Source organism: Emys orbicularis, chromosome 2 (genome assembly GCF_028017835.1).
Source record: "Emys orbicularis isolate rEmyOrb1 chromosome 2, rEmyOrb1.hap1, whole genome shotgun sequence".
NCBI classification, from domain to species: domain Eukaryota; kingdom Metazoa; phylum Chordata; order Testudines; family Emydidae; genus Emys; species Emys orbicularis.
Genome location: NC_088684.1, coordinates 284679018 through 284695777, shown reverse-complemented (window position 1 = coordinate 284695777; position 16760 = coordinate 284679018). Strand labels below are relative to the sequence as shown.

The 16760-nt window shown below is 40.0% G+C and overlaps 1 protein-coding gene across 6 annotated transcripts in view; it reads left to right on the top strand.

Moving 5' to 3' along the window:
• Nucleotides 1-11747, top strand: part of LOC135873573 (sodium channel protein type 5 subunit alpha-like) — a 262049-nt gene extending 250302 nt beyond the window's left edge. For 5 of the 6 annotated variants that reach the window (XM_065398186.1, XM_065398185.1, XM_065398187.1 and 2 more), the window contains 5 exons: nt 4712-4765; nt 7520-7661; nt 8069-8169; nt 8688-8958; nt 10513-11747. In XM_065398186.1, the coding sequence (XP_065254258.1) occupies nt 4712-4765; nt 7520-7661; nt 8069-8169; nt 8688-8958; nt 10513-11747 (1803 nt within the window). Of the gene's footprint in view, nt 1-4711; nt 4766-6793; nt 6839-7519; nt 7662-8068; nt 8170-8687; nt 8959-10512 lie in introns of all 6 variants that reach the window. The other variant, XM_065398188.1, reaches the window with a different exon arrangement.
• The last annotated feature ends 5013 nt before the right edge of the window (nt 11748-16760 follow it).

Genomic DNA, 16760 nt, shown 5'->3' with positions numbered 1-16760 from the left:
GATCACCACCAGATCCACCACCAGATCAGCCATGCACCTACCAGGACTGCAGAACACTGTAGCAGATCACCTGAGCAGGAAATTTACAAATGAACAAAAGTGGGCGATAAAGGACTCATAATTTGGAGAGCGTTTCACAGGCAGGGTCACCCATCCATGGACCCATTTGCCACAAAAATAAACAAAAAGTGCCCTACCTTCTGCTCCTCTTTTACTGAGGGTCCTAAGGAAGTTCAAACAAGAGTCTGCTATAACGATCCTGATAGCACCAACTCGGCCCACCTGGATTTCATGAGATTTTCAATTTATTATCCTGTAACATTGCCACTGAGTCCATACCTGGGCTCCCTGGACAATGGGAGCATCTTACATCCAAACCCAGCCTCTCTACATATCACAGTCTGAATGCTGGCTGGTTGGCATCTGTGGAGAGAGCTTGTTCTAGAGACACCCCAAACATTCTTATACGGAGTAGAAAGGAAGTAGGAAAGTAGAAAAGGCTCCCTTTGGGCAGATCTACACAGTATGTCTCCAACAGAATCAAACATTCCTAATATTCTGGATTACTTAATGTCATTAAAAAGATCAGGACTTTCTATCAGTTCTATAATGGTGCACCTGGGAGCTATATCAGCACAACATCCCAGGACCACACATGAGTTTTCACATCATGTAATGACTAGATTCTTCGAAGGCCTAACACACATATTCCCACTGGTGCAGGAACTGCCTCACTCCTGGGATCTCTATATAGTTTGGATGAACGGGTCCTTCCTCTGAGCCTCTGGCATTATGTTTATTGCACCATCACTCCATGAAAACAGCCTTCTTAATGACTGTCACTTCAGTCTGTAGGATTGGGGAGCTGCAGGCACTCATGGTGGCCCTCCATGCACTGTTCCTTTCTTAGGCCCTATCCAAAATTTCGTCCCAAGGTCATTTCCGACTTCCATCTAAACCATGAGTCCCCTACCAGTGTTCTTCCCTAAGCAACACTCCAGCCAAGGGAGGCAAGAGACTCCACTCTTTAGATAGCCGCAGCGCCCTGTTGTTTTACCTAGATAGATCATAGTCATCCAAGGTCTTGCCTACATCGTTTGTTTGTTGCCTTTGCAGAGAGAATCAGAGGCCAGGCCATTTCATCTCAAAGGCTATCTAAGTGGGCCTCAAACTTTATTAAGCTTTGTTACTAGTTAGCTAGTTTAGATTATCCAAGTGTAGCTCAGACAGCTTCTGCAGCCTCTTTCAGAAATGTTCCCATTGCAGAAATATGTAGAGCAGCTAATTAGGGATCTGTTCACTTAGTCACAAAACATTATTCCGTGGTAGAGGTATCTAGATTGGATGCCTCTTTTGGCAAAACTGTTTTATAATCTCTGTTCAGGTAAAAAAGCTACATGCCATGAAAGGTGTGTGTGGCTTTATTGGACCTTGATGTTTACATTATTCTTTACTGCCCTCCACAGAAAATGATCATAACATTAAATTAATATTAGTTATAAAATAAAATGGACTGGAGACATGCAACAGTGAAAAGGGCATAGAACAGAGTTAGCACAACAGAAGAAGAAACTTGTTCTTGCTTGTTGGTACCATCTTAAATGTATCCCTATGAGGAACTAACCCTGATGTGGCGTTGAATGATTTGTTTTAGTTTTAAAATGCTTTTTTAGGAAGAGCAATGTTCAAAGAGGCATTCTGAAAATATAAAAATGAAACATTTCCGCCTTCAAAAACAGCCATTGGAGTCCTTTGTGGCATCTATCTTGGATTTCCTCCATTTAAAGAGAGTGTCTCCTAGTGCCAAATTTAAAGTGTTTGTTTTACTTTAAGATATTTGCCTTTTGGTTGCCTGATAAATATTCTGAGGGCCATTTAGACACAGTCCACCTATCCTCTCCCTATGCTAATTTACTGCATGGTGTCTAACCAATAATCTAATAACGAAATGTAATCATGTCCCAAGATGAGTTTATCCACAGATAATCTCATCACATGACAATTTCAGTTGAAAATGATGTTTCTCTGGATAGCTTCCAGACAGGATAATATCACAAACACTCCCATGAAGATTTTTGTCACGTCTTAATTCAGTATGTAAGTGGCTACTAATTCCAGATAAATAATTTCCTTTCCCAGTGTTATGTTTCTTTCATTCCTGATAGCTGTTCCTCTTTGCAGATGAAGTGTCTAAGGAAGTCTTCCAGAAGCCTAATAGGATTTTTAATTATCTCACTTGTAGACTATTTGGTAAAATATAAAATCACAGTCCTGCAGTCCCATAATATTTTATCTTCATCAGATCATTTCACCAGCCACTGTCACTAAGTACAACCATGTTGTATGCTAAATGTTACACTCTCACACTGGCTGGAATCTAGCCCATTTACTGTAAATACCAGGGATAAAATGCCTAAGGAAGATAAAAGCTTGGGAGAACAGGGCAAGTTAAGCTCATATCCATTTGTAAGCATGCCTTTTCTGCTGTCATTGACAGAGTGTGACCTCTTATTTCCTCCAAGCCCAGCCTCTCTGAACAGCAGATTGAACTGTAAGTGGAAAGTGACACTAAGAAGACTGGAAAGCCTTTCACAGGATTAGAAAAAGAGCAGCAAAAAAGAAACCATTAGTGCAGCTGAGAGGGATCAACATGACAGGGTTAAATAATCATTTGTTTCAGAGAAACCACGGATCACATCACCTGCCCTCTAAACTCTTCTCTGATTCTCTGAACAGTTATACAGATTTTCCAAAAGGTGCTGATTTTCAGCGGTTAATCTGTTTTATCCAGTGGGTGAGAACAGGTACAACATTATAAATACAGTTTTATATATATATATTCATTAAAAATAAATAGTGTTGACGTCTCTATGAATTTTCCGTTGGCTAAGCAGGATTTAAAAGCAAGAATAGAATGCATTATCTTAAAGATTTAATTTAATAATAGAGTATATATAATGGAGTTTTTGAAAAAGCACTTTGGATATGCTTGGCTGAACACAAAGGGCTGAATTCCCATTGGGAATCATGCACAAAGTTCCAATTAGCATTATCTGGAATTATGTGCTTAGATGCCACAATAAAAATTCAACCCAAGTGTCCTCAAGATATTAAAATATGTTGGAAATGGTTCTGCTCTCCTGCACTCTTGCTCTCAGTACACTGTTGTAAGTTGGGGTGACGCTGTGGAAGTAAATGTGGCTGATTCTTCCCTCACACCAATTTTAAAAGCAGTAAATCCATTGATTTACTCCCACTTTACACTGGTGCAAGTAAAATGAGAATCAGGTTCAGTGGAATTACACTGGTGTAAAACCAGCATAATTTAGGCCAGAATTAGGCCCAATGTTGTGTCAGTTTAGTATGGCAGTAGATTTTGATGTTCTAAAAATAGGATTGTGGGCCACATTTTCATTCTGAGGGGCTACACCAAGACCCTTTTACACTGCACTGGCAGCTTGAAAGGGCCTTAAATTACATTCACACCCACTTTAATGCCTCTTTATAATGCCAGAGCAGTAAGGTAAATGAGAACCAGGCCTTGTAACTTCCCTGGTATGTCAACAAGTGTAGGGAGCAGAGCAAGGATGGAAGTCCCTATTAAAATACATATCCTTATTAATAGCACCGGGGACACACAAATCATTGGCCAAACACATTGTTTTGTTTTTTTAGAAATGTTTTTATTCAAGTTTCAGTGCAAAAAAAAAATCCCCCTACAGAGCCATAATCAGCCCATGTTCCTTAAAACTTTCCCATCATCCTGTCTGCTGAGCTTGATCTGCACCTGCACCTTCACAGCTTTCGGTGACTCTCCTCAAAGCTGCTCTTACTTATGCTGCAATGTGACTCTATTGATTTTCATAGTGTTACCCCTGATTTACTCCATGAGAGCAGCATGGGAGCTTCACTGTGAATGCACACAGGAGTCAGTGCTCACCAACATGAATAAGGGGTCCGTAGTTGGGCCCTAAGTCTTCAGAATCTTTCTAATGCTAAAGCAATGGGAGATGATGGTTGAAAAGGTCATGTTTGTAACCTCATAGCAGGCCTTAGTCCTCCTGCAATGTGACAGATCTCGCCCCCTCTGGGTCTGGGTTATAGGGGGTGTAATGAGGAGAAAGGGACATGGCCAGAGTGCCTCTGATCCAGCAGGTCCCAGCTATCAGAATAGATCCCTTGCTAGCCTCTGAATCAGGGAGCAGCAAAGATAGGATAAAGCTCCCTTCCCTCCCACCTCCTCAGGTCTGAACTGAACGTAGCTCAGCCAAGTGCAAGAAACAGGCCATGTTTAGTTTTTCCTGAAATCAACCAGGCATATTTTTATTCTGCAGTGACACGTTGATATTTCCCATTTACTTCAATTTCTTACCTGCAGAAAGAAGCCATTCTGAATTCTGGAGATTTAATTGCCAGGTTTAAAAAAAAAAATCTCCATTAAAAGCCATTATTTTACCACTAAAAATTTCAAGAAAGAAAAGAAAAAAAAAATAGCATGAATAAGAGAACCCAGAAGGGGAAACGACTTCAGTGTGATCTCAAGTACCTATGTAAACAAAAATTAATAGGTATATTTTGCTTTAAAAAAAAGCAATTTATTAACAATGATGAATGTGCTTACCATCATATTTTCCAGAAAAACATAAAGCAGTAATGTAACCGTTTGAACATAGGCTTATGATTTTCCTAATTATGTGGTGTTTTTTCCTAGGCAACATTTAAAGGTTGGATGGACATTATGTATGCAGCAGTAGATTCACGAGGGGTAGGTCACTCAAATTAAATGTTTTCTTCTTGCATCCTTCTTTCCTGTTTAGTTGAATTTTGCACCATTCTGGCTGGTTAACAGCAAAACTACCTGTATGCAACTCACTTGACTTTTTTGGGGATGCACCAAGTTTAACTTAGGGCAGATTTTTGTCTAATGTGCTAGTGAAATGTAGAGTGACTGAAATGGGTCTAGGATGTGTGCCATCATTTGTGTAGTGGGGTTTATATTATGGATCAGTTTGGAAATGTAACTATTTAGTGTACAAGAATATTTTAAAAATATTAAAACCTAGGGCCCAATTCAGGACACAAATAACTTCCAGGTAACAGTTAACTGACCTCCTGTCCTGCAGCAGGAGGGAGATTTGGAGGGAGCAGATCCTCGGCTGGCATAAATTGACATAATGGAGCTATGTCGATTTACATTGCACCTCATACTGTCTTAGGATTCCGTTTTTCAATCTGTTTAAGCCAGACAGAAAGGTCAATATAAAGGTGAATACAAACCTGAGACTCACAAAGATGAATGGATCTTTAGATTTTCCATAGATCTTATTTTTTGTTGCAAGATGTGTTTTATTAAGTGGAAGTTGTGATTAGAATGATCAGAGGTGAAAGTAAGCCGGTACACCCCGGTACGGCTTCCCCAGGCAGCAATTTAAAGGGCCTGGGGCTCCCAGCAGCGGCTGGAGCCCCTGGCCCTTTAAATTGCCGCCAGAACCCCGCTGCTGGAGCCCTGGGGTAGTGGCGGGGCTCCGAGGGCTATTTAAAGGGCCGGGGCTCCCGCTGCCTCTACTGCCCTGGGCCCTTTAAATAGCCCCCAGAGCCCTGCTGCCGGAGCCCTGGGGTAGCAGCGGCAGCTGGGAGCGCCGACAGCGGTTTAAAGGGCCCGGGGCGGTAGTGGCGGCCAAGACCTGGGCCCTTTAAACTGCTGCCGGAGCCCCTGGCTGCTGCTGCTACCCCGGCGGGGGAGGGGGAGGGCATTTACCAGTACAGGGCGGGCTGGGGCTGGCTTTGACCCCCCCCCCCATCCCCGCCCCTTCCGGGGGCCAGAGCCGGCCCCAACCCAGCCCAGTACTAGTAAATCCCTATTTCTACTTTCACCCCTGAGAATGATCCATATGCCGTGATCACCATAAAGAAATTAACATTTACCAACAGATAGAAAACAGCTTTCACAATGATTTTCTATTCTTAGTAAAAGAAAGAAGGTGTATTGTTTAAAATAGATGGACTCTAACTATACTGGAGTTTATACTAAAGTGACTGAACACTGCAATTACATTGCAATTAAAATGTAATTACACTGTGCTTAGGTTACCCGGGGTTATCTGAACCCAAAGCTATGGTAACTAATCTTTGTTTTCCAGGCAGTGTCAGGAAATAAATCAGTGGGGGACACAGCACCTCCATCTGATACATGATTAGTACACACAAGAGTGCTTTCTTTTAAAAGTCCTTGTTTTTACTGAGTACAAAGCACACATCAAAACTAGCAAAAGACTAGAAGCACCCCAAATATAGTTACCCAAAGTCTAGGTGGTGTCAAGGGACAGCTGCAGGATTCCGGTGGCCAGCCTTCTGCAGCTGGAGTTTTGTTGTCAGACTCCCAAGCTCATAGAAATTCAGTCAAAAGAACTTCTTCCACACTTCTCCAAAGTACACTCTCTAACTTAAGCCTAAGGATCAATTGACTCTAACTAAACTCTTTATAGGTTTTCTCTTGACCAAGCACATAATAGGCTAACAATCTCCCTAGCAACAGCCTAGCAACATGGGCCGGCTCTTCCATTTTTGCCGCCCTCCCCCACTCCCCCCCTCCCCCCAAAAAGCCACTTGGACTGCTGCCCAAACTGCCGAAGCAAAAAAAAAAAAAGCTGCCCGGACTGTGCCGCCCCAAGAATGGACAGAATGCCGCCCCTTAGCACGTGCCGCCCCAGGCACGTGCTTCCTCCGCTGGTGCCTGGAGCCGGCCCTGCTAGCAACAGTGAATAATAATTCATTATTTTACTTATCAGCAAAGCAACTTCAGCAAGAAACTTACAAATGCAGGCCCACCCAAACTAAGGTCAGCCATTCACATTCCCCCACTTCCCCCATACCCATTTTCATGAATCTGTCCTTTCACTTTATCTACCTTAGTTAGTAACACTGCAACTGTGTAGCTGTTTTTGTTCTGCTGCCTAAGCCAAGGCCAGATTTTTCCTGACTCTGTGGTGCCCTCACTTCCAGCTTATGGTGGCTCAGTGCACAAGATCACTGTTGTTATGTCAAATCAATTTCTCTCGTAACAGTTATTCTATTAATATCCATGATTACCACCAGTTCATATAAGCAGGAGTATAGCCAGAAGATTGATTGATTTGTTTATTTGTTCCCCTTTTTTATTTCATATTGAATGCATTACAGTGGATATATTCTGAAGTTGCACTTTTTAATACATGCACCCAGTACAAAATCTTCTAACCAAAGATTAAGTACATGAATTACACTCTGTATTTACACTGAAAATACAGTGTAATGACATGATCATAATGACAGTATTATAAAGTGTAACTGAAATGATCGTGGTATTTGAGATACCAGTGATGACCTTTTAATGGCAAGCACTGAATGCTTAAACACTGAATGGGTACTTTTATAATATTTTCTGTGTTACTGAGTGAGTTTATGTTTAATCTTTTGATGTGTGTGGTGATGGCACAGTTTTTCTCCCTCTTCTTTTTACATTTGCCTTTTATATTTGCAGTGTGAGGATCAACCTGAATGGGAATATAATTTATACATGTACCTCTACTTTGTGATTTTCATCATCTTCGGGTCTTTCTTCACATTGAATCTCTTCATAGGCGTCATTATTGACAATTTTAACCAACAAAAGAAAAAGATAAGTACTGTATATGCTGTATAGCTCCTTGTGACTGCTATATGGAGGGGCAGTAGGAATGGACTTAGAAGCAGCAGCACAGCCAGTCTAGCATCTCGATTAACAGAATATCCTTAGAAACCATCTTGCGTTACTTTACAAATTCACAGTTGCAGCAGCCCCTTATCGCTACGCAGGACCAGTGCTCTGAAAACACTGGCAGTTAGATTGTACTCACACAAATCAGGAAGCAGTGTTAACAGCACCAGCCCAGGGGGACCTCAGGGATTAATTGTGCCTCAGGGACACATGCCTTCCCAAAGGAAGAAAATAGAAAAGGATGGAGACTCCCAATACCTCAAACTTAGTTTACATTGCAATAATACTTATCATTCAACCAAAGTAATAGCAGCTTTATCTCTCTATACTTAGGTGGGCAAGACATCTTTATGACAGAGGAACAGAAAAAGTATTATAATGCAATGAAAAAACTGGGCTCCAAGAAACCCCAAAAACCCATCCCAAGGCCACTGGTGAGAATATCTAGGTTATTCCAATTGAAATATGTATATTCAGTGAATGTCTTTCATCGAGTGAATACAATCTCCTGGGGAAAAATGCCCCTTTTGTAATATAATTTGTTTGATTCAGCCATTGTTTGAAAGTGTAGTGAATTGTGTGTCTTATAATCACCACTGCACTACAATGATGATTTGGGGTCAAATTCATGAACGGTGTAACACCATTACCTATTGTGGCCTGTTTTAAATGAATTGGGGATCTCAGTCCCAATCTGTAATAAACAAGTTACCATTCATAAAAGCTACCACTACTATTGGCATGATTGTTGGTAGACTCAGCAAAGAGCCTTAGGATTGAATGGGCATGAAAATCCAACCAATCCATCACCCCCTTTACATTTACGACGGCCCGTGTGGAAACTGTGACATATTTTCTTCGGGATTCCAGTTGCAAGGGGAGGGAATGATATCATCATTTTATATGATTTGAGTCTCATAACTAACACTAATGATCCTTTTATTTGTTTCAGAACAAATACCAAGGTTTTATCTTTGACGTAGTCACCAAACAAGCCTTTGATGTCTCCATCATGATTCTCATCTGCCTTAACATGGTCACCATGATGGTGGAAACAGATGACCAGAGTCTAGAAAAAGTGAACATCCTTCATAAAATCAACATGCTCTTCGTTGCCATCTTCACAGCAGAGTGCAGCATCAAAATGTTGGCTTTAAGACACTACTATTTCACCAATGGCTGGAACATATTTGATTTTGTTGTTGTGATTCTATCCATTGTGGGTAGGTAACATTCAATGGCAGAGAAGTCTTTTTGCCAAAACTGAACAAATAAAAGGTGGAAACAGAGATGTGTTTGGACTGTATTAAATGCTTTTTGCAATATGGTGCTGAGCACCTCCAGCTAGGCATTGGGTACCCTCAGTTCCACCAATGGGAGAGCCACTTACGGGATTGGTTCCTAAATATTTTAATTATATTTAAATCATATCGAAATAACACCGCATAACAATCAAATGTGGTATGACCAGGCAAAGGTAGAGAGTTTGGGTATGCTGAACATAACAGATACATCCAGTAGAACATACATGCCATACTGCTGAAAGTAATAAGTAACACCCTCACATGCCCTGGCATTGATTTCAACGGGCATTTAGTGGCTGATAGGAACACAGGAGGGTGTGTTAGAGAAATGGCAGTCAGAGGATTAGTAGTTGCAATGCGTCAGGGTGTAAGAGGAAAAGTCAAAAGCCACTTGGGCCATTATTATTATTTATTATTTGTATTTTGCAGTAGTGCCTAGCAGACCCAATCATGGACCAGAACCCTATTATGCTAGGTGATGTACAGGCACAGAATAAAACAACAGTCCCTGCCCCAGAGAGTTTACAATCTGAGTATGAACTGCCAATTAAAAAGAAAGTAACAATTGGGAAAATGATACAATTTGAGATGAATGACTGATCAAATGAACAAAAGTAACTAAGGAACATTCTAGAGATTATTTCCATTAAAACCAGCATTTAACTCTCATATCTCCTAAAGATATTCATGTTACTTTATACTTTTTTGTCAAAGTAAATTTCGTCAGGGGGGGATGAACACTGGGGTATTATAGTCTTTCACCTCAGGAGCAATGGCTCAAATGGTAGTGACTGAAAGCTATAACTACTTGTGGCCTGTATTAATTGAACTGATGATCTCAGTCCCAGTTTGTAATAAGCAAGTGTCCACATCATAAAAACTATCCCTTTCGTTGACATCTTTGTCTGTAGACTCAACAAAGAGCCTGAGGATTGATTGGGCATGAAATCTAACCAATCCATCAGCCCCTTAGCTGTGTTTCCTCTAAGACAGGGGTTCTCAACCTTTTTCTTTCTGAGGCTCCCCCAACATGCTATAAAAACCTCCACAGCCCACCTGTGCCACAACAACTGTTTTTCTGCATATCCAGTAGATTAAAAGCCTGGGCTGGCGTTAGGGGGTAGCAAGCAGGGCAATTGCCTGTGGTCCTGCAAAGTTGAATTACTCGGGCTTTGGCTTCAGCCCCAAGTAGCTTGGACTTTGGCTTTCTGCCCTGAGCCCCAGGAAGTCTAACACTGGCCCTGATCTCTGGTTTATTTTGGCGGACTCCCTGAAACCTGCTCACAGCCCCCCAGGGCGCCCCGGATCCCTGGTTGAGAACCGCTGCTCTAGGAGAAGGCAAAGGCACAGTTAGTAGGACAGTTGGGGGAATGTTAATGGTTCTTGTTGGTAATCTGGAATTACCATTTTATGAGAACATCTAGAATTGTTGCCCATGTATTAATTGGTTATTTGTTTCTTTTTTTCTTAAAGGTACCGTGCTTTCTGACATCATTCAACAATATTTTTTCTCTCCTACACTCTTCAGAGTCATTCGCTTGGCTCGGATTGGCAGGGTCCTAAGACTTATACGGGGAGCCAAAGGAATTAGAACTCTCCTTTTTGCCTTAATGATGTCCCTTCCTGCTCTGTTCAACATTGGTCTCCTTCTTTTTCTGGTCATGTTTATTTATGCCATTTTTGGAATGGCTAATTTTGCCTATGTTAAAAAAGAGAATGGGATTGATGACATGTTCAACTTCCAAACCTTCGCTAACAGCATGCTCTGTCTTTTCCAAATTACAACCTCAGCTGGCTGGGATGGTCTTCTCAATCCTATTTTAAACACTGGACCGCCATATTGTGATCCGAACCTAAAAAATGCAAATGGTTCGAAGGGAGACTGTGGAAGCCCTGCTGTAGGGATTCTATTCTTTGTTACTTATATCATTATATCATTTCTCATTGTTGTAAACATGTACATAGCCATTATTTTAGAGAACTTCAGCGTAGCCACTGAGGAAAGTACAGAGCCTCTAAGCGAAGATGACTTTGATATGTTTTATGAAATCTGGGAGAGGTTTGATCCTGAAGCGACTCAATTTATTGAGTATTCTGTGCTTTCAGACTTTGCGGATGCTCTGGCAGAACCTTTACGCATAGCAAAACCAAACAAAATTAAACTCATAGCCATGGACCTTCCCATGGTCAGCGGAGATAGGATCCACTGCTTGGATATTTTATTTGCTTTTACCAAACGGGTACTAGGAGAAACGGGGGAAATGGATGCCCTTAAAATACAGATGGAGGAAAAGTTTATGGCTGCCAATCCATCTAAAATTTCTTATGAACCAATCACAACCACACTCAGACGGAAACAAGAGGAGGTTTCTGCCATTATCATCCAGAGGGCCTACAGGAGTCATTTGTTTCAACGCTCCTTGAAGCAGGCCTCTTTCTTATACCGTCATCAGGCTTGTGATGGCAACATGCTTGAAGATGAGGCACCTGAGAAAGACGGTCTCATTGCATTCATGATGAATGAAAATTATGGTAGGCCAATAGACAAATCAGAAACTGTGTCCTCAACATCTTTCCCTCCATCCTATGACAGTGTCACCAGAGCCACTAGTGACAACCTCCAGCTAAAGGTGACAGACTCTAGCAAAAGTGATGAACCTGTATATTATCTGCTATCTCCAGACAGAGATAAAGAATCAATTGTCTAAATGTTTGTTTAGAATGCTTTAAAATATTGTTTACAGAATGTAATGCTGTAACTACACAACAATTGACGCAGCCTTCTTATTAAATATTAGTTGCAAAATAAACAATGGAGTTTTTACCCTTAACTATGGGAGTCGATAAGTTATAACCTTTGACCCTGCTCTTTTCACCGTTGCTCAATGTTTATATATGCACAGGAAGAATCTGTGCAGGGTCATAGCTGTTATATCAGTGGTGTGATTATGAATCTGCTAGACTGTAAAACAGTAAACACAGTGTATATCTATCCACAGATAAAGCCAGGCTGTAAACATTCATTTAAGGTCTTACTCATATTAGTGTGTTTACTTATGGCAATGTATGACCTTGCATTCTAAAAAGAAAAAAAATATATCACAGCTGCTGTAGCAAAATGTAACACTTACTGTATATGTTGTGAATGGTCTTTCATAAATTTATTATATTTGATATTTTTTTACTTAAATCAAATAATTGTCTCTTTTTCCATGGAGATAGATGATCCTTACACCCGACATGTTAAACTCTGAACCAAGGTAACAATAATTGGTGGGACTCCCGTCAGTCACAGAGGAAAGTTGTTGCAAAATAAAATATTTAATCAACAACATATAACTGTTTATTACAATATGACCTCCCCTTTGGGACATGTAACTGCTTGTCATCAGTAATTCAAAAAAAAATGAGGAGGAAGAAAGTGATGTCAAATAATAAAGAGAGAAATGGCTTGTTCTACCCTACAGGAAATCAGACAGTAATGGATGCTGCTTGTAAAACAATAAAAATACTAATTTTTTAGTATGTTTCAAGAATATGCTTTGCTTGTTGTAATCAAACTCTCTTAGAAATAGGTTATGACCCTGTAATCTGATGTAAAGTGCCCCAAAGCACTATGTATCCAGATAGATTTTCTGTTAAGTGAGTGGGATAGAATGTTTTCTCCAATGACATGGAGCGAAGCATGCTTAACATAATATAATATATGGAGATATACCTAAAAAGAACAGGAGTACTTGTGGCACCTTAGAGACTAACAAATTTATTAGAGCATAAGCTTTCGTGGGCTACAACCCACTTCTTCGGATGCATCCGAAGAAGTGGGTTGTAGCCCACGAAAGCTTATGCTCTAATAAATTTGTTAGTCTCTAAGGTGCCACAAGTACTCCTGTTCTTTTTGCGGATACAGACTAACACGGCTGCTACTCTGAAACCGGAGATATACCTATATCTCATAGAGCTGGAAGGGACCTTGAAAGGGTCATTGAGTCCAGCCCCCTGCCTTCACTAGCAGGACCAAGTACTGATTTTGCCCCAGATCCCTAAGTGGCCCCCTCAAGGACTGAACTCACAATCCTGGGTTTAGCAGGCCAATGCTCAAACCACTGAGCTATCCCTCCCCCTTACTGCAAGCTCTATGCATCAATATTACTCTCTAATGCTTTGATGTAGGTTGTGCAGTGTGGGAGGGTTGTTACAGTGTTATCAATGGGGTGGGAGGGTCTGTACAAAAGTTCTGATATATAGAATCCCTTCTGGGTTTCTATCTTTCACTTTACTGGAGGCTGTGTTTAGATTACTGGGGAACCTTCCTTTTTGCAGGCAGGCAGAGGAATAGTTGCATGTGAAATACCAATCAGTCGCAGGCCAAACATATAACAGCAATGGGGTCCCATTATAAGTGCTTTCGGAGTAGACATTTTTAGTGGTTTTATACTGTAAAAAAAAATGTAATTTATTATCAACCTTCCAGGCTTGGCAAAATGTGAGGAAGTGTCTGTGGAATATAAAGAGACAAGTCAATGGTTACAGAAAAGCCCTCTCTTTGTTATTTTCAAATATGATGGTACTTGGGTTTGGTGCGTCTTCATGGGAGGTCTTGCCTGAGAAGTCTGTAATGAGCGATTGCACCACAAGGAATAGTAGCCATGTTTTTCACCTTGCAGAAAAAGAATTATCAAGAATGTATTTAAAGTGTACTGTAGTTGACATTTAGTTACATTCTGGATTATAAAGGTGTCAAAATCCACCTGGGGTTGTTACTGAGAATCTTAGCTATCCAGCAACAAGACCATGTTACAATGAAATTTTCCTGTGACCACATCATCTGTTGACAAAATGAGTCAGAATATGTGAAGAAAACACATAAAATAATATGACTACATATATGTTAATGAATTTTTCTTCATCCAATGAGAGGTGTCTCAGGCATTCAGTTTTGTGAGTGGTCGATTGGTTATTCGGGGGACTTGATGTCAGGTCTGTTCCTGATTCTTGCTGTGTGATTTTTAGGTAAATAATTTAACCTCTCTGTGCCTCAGTTTACCCATCTATAAAATGGGGATAATAATACTTATCTACCTCACAGGAGTGTTGTAAGACTTAATTAATGGCTGCAAAGCACTCTGAGGGTGAAAGGCACTCTGTAAGTATTATTATAATCATTCTCTCTTTTCCCCTAACCTCCTCTTTATGGTGTACACCATAGAGATTTTCCTTCTGGGATTTTGTTGCCTTTGAATCTTGTATGTAATTAGATTCCAACTTAAGGAAACTACTCCAAATGTGTTTTTCAGAGTGGAATTTCTCCCTCCCCCCAATAAATTTTGCTCATGACTTCTCAAGTTAGAGAACCTTTCCACAGATTCCTTGTGTAATTTATGCTGTAATATTATACTGATTGTACATATCACCCAGAAAGAATATGTGATATTTTATATTTATATGTGTGTATCATGCAAGTTTTTAGAATGGCTGACACTCAAACAACATGACTTACTGATTAATTTTTTTTCTCTTGAAAGAGAATTATTGATCATTAGAAACGAGCTGCTGCCTCTAACTGAACGAAATAGTAAATACACATGCATGCCAAACAAAACCACATTTATTAATTGACAACTAGTAGGATTATTTTCTTTTCAAAATTGAAGAACAAAATGGGGGAGGAAAAATGCTAATTGAATGGGTATTGCTCATCTAATTTCTTAATATACAAAAAAAATCCTATTTTTAGACCAAAGACTGAATAGCTTACATGATGCGGTGATAGGTTGTTCACACTATTTTGTTATTATTTTTAATTATTTGTTACTTGATTTAGCAGATATATTAAAATGTAACTTCTTAATATACTATAAATAACACCGAAGCCAAATAATAGAATGCTGTGATAAAAAAATTAGCTGGCCACTGATTATATTACAAGAAAGCTCTTCCAGCAATCAGTGGACCCCTGAGATGAGCATCATTTTAATTACTGCAAGACCCTACCATATCAATACAATTGCAAACTATACTATGTTGTACCCCAAAGCTGTAAAAAAGTGAGTCTGAAAGAGGGTCTTAACTATAGATATTTACAGTAAACTTTCTAAAAATAAATTGTAAATTAGGTTCAAAATGGACTTTGTAAAAATTTCTATTGGATTTTTCTATTGTTTTCTGGAACCTTTCTTGAGAACTGAAGTGTAATTGCTGCATTTGTATTAGATGTCGGACTCCCTTAAAAACTTCAAGTACCTGACCTGCAAGTCTTTACTAAAGGAGATACCGATCACAATATATCAGTGGTACAACCTCCCAGTGTAGTGATATTGTAGTTAGTGACTTGATAGACAGTGCATACTGATTATAAGCATGAGGGGTGCTGTCATTTTCTGCGGATTTGCTCAATAAAGAGTACAGCATGAATCATCAAACTACAAAAAGAGCACATTAAAACTTCAGCCAATATCACAGGACATACTAAGCTATTTGTATCTGGAAAAAGCCAAGTTTACTATGTTTCTTTATTAAATAAATAAGGATAACACATACTTTCTGTGCCAAATTATTTTTTGATTGTACCAGCATTTACATGAGTTCGCCAAGTCTTGTTCGGTAGCCAAATTTGGTTGAGAAATGCAGGGCAACTTTTTTCATGTGTAATAAGAGGTGAAGAATCAATGAAATCCACTCAAGTAATTCTTTCATTGTAAGGCTGACTGCTGCACGTTAAAGGCTAGATCCAAATCTTGTTAAGGTCAAAGACTCCCATTAACTCCAGGAGGATTCGGGTCAGGCCCTAAAAGCTTCTGTCCAAAGTGAGTAATATATAGAACCAACCCTGCATTTCTAGCTCAACCAATCTTTGCCAGTAGACTTGGGAGGAATGTGGAGTGTGCTAGGAATGTGGAATCAAGCCTAAGTGATGTAAAAAACTTTTGCACGTGAGATGTCCTCTTGATAATAATACAGATTTTCCCCTATATAATCATATTGCTACATAGTGTTATGATTATTTTATCTGCTTTGATTGAATCAGGACTTCTTTACACACAGACTTGTACAAGTTTAGTTAAACTAGTGCAAACAGTGGTTTGCACACTTTTATTTTGGTTTAAGAGTGGTTTGTTCCTAATCACTCTAAGATGCACCAAAATGAGATTGGTTTAAACTGAAATTAGGGTTCACACAGACTTTTGTACTGGTTCAACAAAACTGGTTTAAAATCACATCTGAGGTTTAAGTAGTGCAGCTGTACATGTAGACAAGCCCTCATTCTCCTTAAAAGATGGAAGTAGTTCGGAAGAGTGAATAATCTACTGACTTCTGAGCAGTCATGGGGAGAAAGCTGGGGGTACTGATACTCAGCTGGTATAAATCAGTGGAGCTTCACTGAAGTCAGTAAAGCTATGTCAGTTTTACACAAGGATTAGGCTTGTTTTGCCTGTGTGTAAATGACTACATAAAGCACAAAGACAGTGGAAGATGAGACCCGATGACGCTAAAATCAGTGTGAGCTCAGAATCAGGTCCTGCATTTTCAGAGTTGCCCAAGGATTATTGTCATAATACTTGCAATGACTTTAGTTCCTGTTTACTTTAATGGGATTTGTATGGCTAAATTCCTGGGCAACTTTGAGGCGATCGCAGTTAACAGTTTGGGTTAAATTCCTAGTGCACCATGAGCGCAGGTCAGTTTAGGGAGTGCTGTTATAGTAAGCTATGCTTTGTTTT